General features: G+C 24.4%; 1 protein-coding gene across 1 annotated transcript; it reads left to right on the forward strand.

The window, feature by feature from the left end:
- Positions 1-1,378: 1,378 nt before the first annotated feature.
- On the forward strand, positions 1,379-7,394 carry LOC113558470 (neuronal acetylcholine receptor subunit beta-2-like). Its single transcript, XM_026963930.1, has 9 exons — positions 1,379-1,466; positions 1,569-1,738; positions 2,504-2,548; positions 3,967-4,076; positions 5,194-5,425; positions 5,896-6,070; positions 6,158-6,310; positions 6,929-7,113; positions 7,184-7,394. Exons 1-9 carry the CDS (start codon positions 1,403-1,405, stop codon positions 7,346-7,348), a joined length of 1,299 nt encoding a protein of 432 aa, XP_026819731.1. The 5' UTR covers positions 1,379-1,402; the 3' UTR covers positions 7,349-7,394.
- The last annotated feature ends 386 nt before the right edge of the window (positions 7,395-7,780 follow it).

Raw genomic sequence — 7,780 nt, forward strand, 5'->3', positions numbered from 1 at the left:
ATGAAAAATAAATTATGACTATTAATTTAAAATTTAATAGCAACAATACCTATGTTCTATAAAACTTATTAATATAATAATTGTAATGTGCTTGGTAAAAAATATTCAACCTACCATCTTACTAATAGTAAAATAAATTACTACACCTTACACCTACGTAAGTGACAATATTAATTGAAATTTATAAATATATCATTAAAATAATAAAAACTATTAAAAATATGTATTTGTTTCTTTTCACCCCACCTAGCAGGTGAATAAAAACAGAGCTCTTAAAAAATTATAGAAAATAATCCATTAAAAGTACAAATATTTTGAAAACACACAATTGATGTACCAAAGACCCATATTTTTTTGGTGTATCGATACCCATTGTATAGATGTATAGCCCAAATAAAACAGTTTATATGAAAATCAAAGTTGAAAAGTGTTTCTATAAACCCCATTTTACAGTACCTATATTATAATATTATGTAATTCGTACTTAGTACAATACAGATTACACCTAGTCCAACAGTCTTAGCTCAAAATCGTTTTTTGTATATAATGATGTACCTATCATTTATCATTGAATTCATATTTAACACTTCCATTAGTGACTTACTTATTAATGACAATTTGACGGAGTACACTTAACACTTATACCATTGATTATATTGAATAGTCTATTCTATAATCAATGCTTATATCAACTCTATACCAATAAGGTTGACTATTCTTGCCCACTATTTTCAGTTAAATTATAGCAGTTGTGTTTACTATTTTGCATCCTAATTTAATTTTTAAATCCACCCCCTTCTTCAAAAATATGGAAATATAATTGTTATATTAGGTACTTATATGTATCTGACTCTTTGTACATTGAACGTTTTAGAAATATAGCTTTTCGCCCATGCAGTCTAACAATGTTAACATAGATCAAAATCGACCTTTTTTTAAAAAAATATCAATAAGTGAAAGATTTTAAATATGTAGAAAATAAGAATAGGTATAAAGTTTTTTTAAATACTTATATTACAAGTCATTATTTTAAATTATGCTTAAATTTAACTATGCCATATAGGTATTATAAATTATATAATATTCATGAATAGGTATCATTTACTAAAATAAAACATTATTTTATCAGTGATTATACGCAGTCATGCAGTATTGCAGTTGACAATTATTATTGAATATTGGACAATAAACACAATAAGTAGAATATTTAGATATAAAAAAGATTTTTTGTTGAGCCATAAGGTTTAAATTACCAAAAATGTCACAGATAAGCTATTATTACACTATAATTAATATGAATAATGATACTCCACAGACACCGGATCATGACTGATTAATATTTAAAGGGGGCGGTTGTGATATATTTTTACAGCTTTGGCTTTTATAGTTAGTGCTTAGTTTTATGTTAGTCATGATGGGTGTTTTTAAAGTGGCCTTATTTTATACTTTTCTGGTTTTTTTTCTTGGTAAATTATATTGTATATAAATGTTTTATTAAATTATTTTTTATACAAAAATTATAATTATAATTTATAATGATTACAACTAAATATTAATTATACTTTTAGGTGGCAATCACAGTAGTGAAGGATGCAATAATGATTTAACTAGCGCATCTGCTGCTGTACGACTATCAAATGATTTGTTTTGCGCCTATGATAGAAACATAAGGCCTGTGATAAATCAATCATCTCAAATAACTGTTGAAACCAAATTTTTCATTTTCAATGTTCATATGGTAAATACAATTTTAAATTCCTAATTAAATTTTATGAACTATACCTATGTCCTACTAATCCTACAACTACATATCTACATTGTACAATTAATTGCAGTATTTCCTATAGGTATATATAACTTGGACATGTATATACTATATTGACATATATATAATAATATATAGAAATACAGAAAACAATTTAAAGATGAGTTTAATAAGTCAACTAAAATTATTGTATTTAATATTGTTAGTTAATGATTATCATAATAGTGTTTGACATTAATTTTTTTTTTTAATTATAACGATCTATGTTGACAATGTCTATAATAAGAATTTAAGAAACATTTATTTAAAAAACATTTCGGGGAGTGATTTGAACCGGATAGCCAGTGTTTACGTAAGTGACTTAAGCTGGCTATATGTATTCATATTGGTAAATTATTAGGAATAGGAACAGTAATACCGTATCAGAGTATTCGAATTATCCCAATATAGTGATATGGATATTCAAATCCGGTTTTGTTGAATTTTAATTTAATTAAAAAAAAAAAAATTAACTTTATAAGTTTTAATAAAATTAATATATTATGTTAGTTATATCTGTCTCATATATCTATATCGTTACTGATACATTTTTGTAATAAATTAAGTATGAATTCTGACTAAAAATATTAATTCCTATATATTCCCATCGGCCGTTCCTTAATTCTATGTATTAATATATAGTCTATAACTTTTAGTTATTACTAAAACATATTAATATTATTATTATTTTTATTTTAGAATGAAAAATGGGACATTTTACAAATGAGTATTCAATTACTTATGGTAATTATAAATTATAAGTAATATTGTTTAATGGTGCAACTAGTGTAAACTCTATGTACTGTAGACTACAGTTTAGTGTAGAGTATTTGTTTTCAGGAAGCCATGGGTGTAGCTAGAATTTTAATCGGGGGGAGGGGGCAGTTAAAATAAAAAATATGTCAAAGTTTATTTAAGAAGACTTGACAACTGACGTCAAATTCAAATATGTTTCCAGAATTCTTATCGCTTTATTATATCAATCGGTAGGTTGGAAGTAGAATATGTGTATAATCCTATGTTTCACGTGTGTTAGACAAAAACAGAAAATCACCGCTTTCAATCCTCTTAAGTTGAAATGTTTAATAGGACGTCATACACTCATACCCACATGTCCGATGGCCACTGGATGTATTGTCTCCGTGGCCCGCGCGTTTTACACGCGTAGTACACGTCATAGATAAAACGCATTTACGCAATTTGATTAGAACTCGCTCAATTTAAGTTCTAGAATAAATATACCTATAATAAAATTAAAAGATGACAATACAATGAGGTTTTCTTCAAAAAATTAATTCTTAACGATTATAATGAACGTTGTATTGGGAATAATGGAAAAAAATCAACGTTTTACCCTCCGAAATATTGTCTTCTTTCAATTTTATAATAGGTATAGGTAGAGTAAATATTCTAGAACCAAAATTTATCGAGTTTTACTCATACTGTGTAAACGCGATATTATCTAAGACGGAGACAACACATGTGGGTATGACGTCCTCTTAAGCAAAAATCACTCGTTCAAATTCTTATTTAGAAGAATCAACATTAAAGAAAAAATTATCTAATTAACATCTTATAAAGTTACAAATAAAAATAAAATTTGTAACTTATTTGTATTGTCATCATAGGCTATTAAATATATGCTATAAAAAACATAAGTAATATAATGTATTATTATGCTTAAAAATTTTGAAAACCAGAATTTTATTAAATTATTTGTTTTATTCCTTAAGTATAGTGTATAAAAGATAATATGCTTAGGTAAATGCTTCCCAACTCATATTTGCATAAATAATAGAAAACGGTTTTAAAATTAACTATCCTAGTTTCTCCAGACTCCAAGTATCTAATTTATTTCACTATAATCGCTTGTAAACTATAGTTGTTTAAATTTTAATTTTCTTTTATTAATTAATCACTAAGAAAAGAAATATATATATATATATATATATTAATTTATATAATACGATGGTAATAATTATATAGGTAGATATCAATTTTTCTATTATGTACCCCCCCCCCAAAAAAAAATATTATAATATATAATTTATAATAAACATTTTTGATTTAGTTGCAACCTAGTTGACCTAGTCATTCATCTTTATACTAATTCTACTATTTGTTAAAAAGTAATAAAATATACCGAATATTTTTCCATATAGGAATGGAAAGATGAATTTTTAGTTTGGGATCCTTCAAAGTATGACAATATTGAAAGGATGTATGAAGAATCATCTCATGTTTGGATACCTGACATTATGTCATATGATATGTAAGTCAATATTATGCTCAATTATTATGTACCTAGTTGCCAGTTGAAAGGAGAAGAGGTAGAATTCAATTTCGTACGTAAAAGGTACAATTTCATTTTTTGGGGACATGATGATTGCAATATATTTGTTGTAAAACAAAGAAACCTCTTTAATATCACATTATTTCGTATTCGTGAAGGTATATTATTTATGGGTATTAGTATACTAAATAAGCACAAATGTTATTAAATTATAACAGCATAATTTTTAAAATAACAATCAAATTTTATGTTTTTATGTCAGTTTCATAAAAATCTAACAATTTTAAGGTTAAATATAAATTAAATTAAATTGTACTCAATTATCAATAAAATATTAATAATTAAAAATCATTATTGATGTTTCTTTAATAATAAAATAAAAGTTGTTATTCAATATTAAGAAAATCGAAAATGGTTAATTATTCAATTATTATGGATATTATATAATATAATATGGTAGTTAGCTCATCATTTAGTTTATTTTAAATCTAAATTTATCTTGGAATAATATAACCAATTGAAAATAAATAAATTATATTTTTATTGTGAATTTTATATTCAAGTATATTCAATTATAATAATGTTTTTATTAAAATTTGAAATTTGATTACAGTTTCAAATAGGTTAGAGTCATTTTCTTAACAGTAATTCTTGACATTAAACATATAATATTTTGTCATTCTTTCCAAATTGAACTCAATTAATATTGACAAATAATCTTTGTGATGAATAAAGGATTACCATGACCACTAATTATAATTTATAATCATTGCTATGACTATTATAGTAATATGTAATCATGTATTATGTATGGGTACTTTCTGCACCATTCATTATATTTTATGTTTATTTTATTGTCTAATATATATATAAGTATATAATTATTAATTTATTATTGATATTTTATATGGTTCGTTTCATATTTGAAAATTATAAAGATTAAATGATCTTATAATATATTTATTTTATAATACATAAACTTATTATGTATATATTTTGGAGCTATATACTATATTGATTAACGTATAAAAAATAACCATATATAATCAAATAATAATTTTTTATTTAACACTAATAATTTATTAAAATATTTTAGTGGATTCAATGGTGATGATAATAGAGAATTCTCTTATTTTTTACCAACAAGTATGGTGAAAATATCTAATAAAGGTTGGGTTAAATATAATCACCGTATAACTCTAAATGCTCAATGCACAACCAATATAGCTAAATGGCCGTTTGATTCCCACAACTGCACTTTTCTTATAGGATCTCCTGTGTATACCACTTCAAATGTTAACTATACTTTTCCAAGCGGATATTCTGCTGTAAGTATATGTTTTAATATTATTTTTAAGTATCAAGTGTAAGTATGTGGTTGTTCTATAAAAATAAAGATATCAAAGTTTCAATTAATAAATAGTAATAATAGAAATTACATAATAGAAATAATATTTAATTCTTCAATAGGTAATCTAAAATGTTACTATCTTTAATATTTTATTGTTAACTCTCTACTCAGGCTACTCCATCGCAACCTTAGGCTTACAGGAATAGATATATTAATATTTATTTATACGATGTATTGTACTTGTACATCTAGATTCTAAAGAAAAAAATACTTCTTTTATTTTTAACTTTTAATATGAACGATTATACGAATTAAAAAAATCAAATCTGTATTATTATATAGTTACTACATTTATCATTAAATAATTCAAATGTACAAAGTCAACTATTACAATATTCTATTTTAATACTTATTTAATTTATTTATTTTTATTACTTATTTTTATAGAATATGTTTTATTATAATCCTGATAGAGAATGGGAACTAAGTAAGATAAATCAAGAGTGTATGAATATTGTATATACCAGTTCAAATTCATCTGTGCACTGCATTTTAGAATATGATATAAATGTAACTCGATTTTCAACCATGTACTATTCATCCATTGTAATCCCGGCAGTTGGTATGAGAAATTATTTAATGTTCTGTAAAAATTACAGCTTTATATTTTTAAGTACTTATTAATAAGTATTTTTACTTGAAATTGTAGTGATATCATTGATGAAAATATTAACATTTTTAATGGGTCGTGAAACCAAACTTCGATTTATTTTATTAAGCTTAATTTTCATTTCCGAATTGCTATACATACAATTCTTGGACACGAAATTACCAAATAATGGCAAAAAAGCAGTATACATAGGTAAGTTAAATATTTACATTCTACATTTATAGCTGTTTTAGGTCCTTATCTCAATCATATATTCATATGTACTTATACAGAGACAGACTTCCAGGTGGGACAGTAGAAATAATACAGCTCTACTGGGTCGCAGGCTTTCTAAGGCTGCTAGAGAAAACCATGTAAATTTATAGCTTTTAAACTTTATATTAATTAAAATAATATAATATTGACTATAAAAATTAATATATTTAGATTTTAGGTATATTATAATATATATATACTCTTAAAATGGTCATAAATGTAGATTGTCCGTATTCAGTTTGTCACTAATAAACACTAATAAAAATAAATTTCATTCAGCTATAAATGTAATCTATACATATATTTTTAAGTAATAATTTACAATATTAATTTGAGATTTTCAAAAAAAAATTATTTATATCAATGTATTTTTTTATTTGTGGGGTTTTTATAACTTTGCACGGGAGAGCTAAGTTGTTTCCAGTCCACTTTAGTTGGGCCGGTTAACCCTGCTTTCCCACTGAGCCAGACACCTCCCTGCACGACTTTGTGTACCTACCTATAAAATATAAGTGAAATATAAGATATATATCAATACCGTGTTTTATGTTTCAGTTCTATTGTACCGCAACTCTTTAATTCTAACATCAATAGCACTTGTTATAACTGTTATTAGTAATGCATTGTATAAACATGGTACCGATGATTTTCCTCGTAATGGTCCCGAATGGCTCAAGTCTGTATCAACATTTCTTTTAAGCAAAAAACCAATTGCTATGCTAACTAATTTTAATACTCGGGTAAGATACATTATTTAATCATACTTTAAATGTTATAATGGTTCTATCTTAAAAAGTGATTGAATTTTAGGGAGCAGAACTTTTAATAGAAAAAAATATGGAAGAAGAAACGCCTAATACTCAGAGAGATGAAAATGCTTTATTTTGGAAAACACTGTCTACCTTATTAGATCGTCTATCGTTTGTGATTTCTCTAATAATTTCATTGATAAATTTATGGTTTTTAATACCCTAATTAAATTTACTTTTAAATTTAAAAAAAAAATGATAACTTTATTTAATTTCTCTTGTAATTTAAAAAAATATTATACAAGATAAATGCTATTATCTATGTATTTATATTTTATCATACACAATATACCAACTACAATAATAATTGTAATGTACTTATTATTGTTTTTATTTTAAATTATTGTAATGGGTAAAAAATTACAACTAATAACTATAGATACATATTTATATACAATCATGAATTATATAAAATATTTGCCTAGGTTCCATGTTTTTATATTAGAGTTGACTTTTAGAACTATTCGTAGAATTATAGTTTTTTGTTCATTTAATTGAATTTTTTTTCCTATTGTTCTTTAAGTAATTCGATAAAATTATAAATTGATGGGTGTGTAACTTTATAGTGTAACGGGTACAATATTATATCAGATCATAC

This window comes from Rhopalosiphum maidis, chromosome 4 (assembly GCF_003676215.2).
Source record: "Rhopalosiphum maidis isolate BTI-1 chromosome 4, ASM367621v3, whole genome shotgun sequence".
Taxonomy (NCBI): Eukaryota; Metazoa; Arthropoda; class Insecta; order Hemiptera; family Aphididae; genus Rhopalosiphum; species Rhopalosiphum maidis.

Excerpts from the sequence above, each read along its gene's own strand:
- LOC113558470 (XM_026963930.1), top strand. The coding sequence starts at position 1,403 with ATGTTAGTCATGATGGGTGTTTTTAAAGTGGCCTTATTTTATACTTTT. Across the intron at positions 5,426-5,895 it reads TTCCAAGCGGATATTCTGCT|AATATGTTTTATTATAATCC; the intron begins GTAAGTATATGT and ends TTATTTTTATAG. Across the intron at positions 7,114-7,183 it reads TAACTAATTTTAATACTCGG|GGAGCAGAACTTTTAATAGA; the intron begins GTAAGATACATT and ends ATTGAATTTTAG.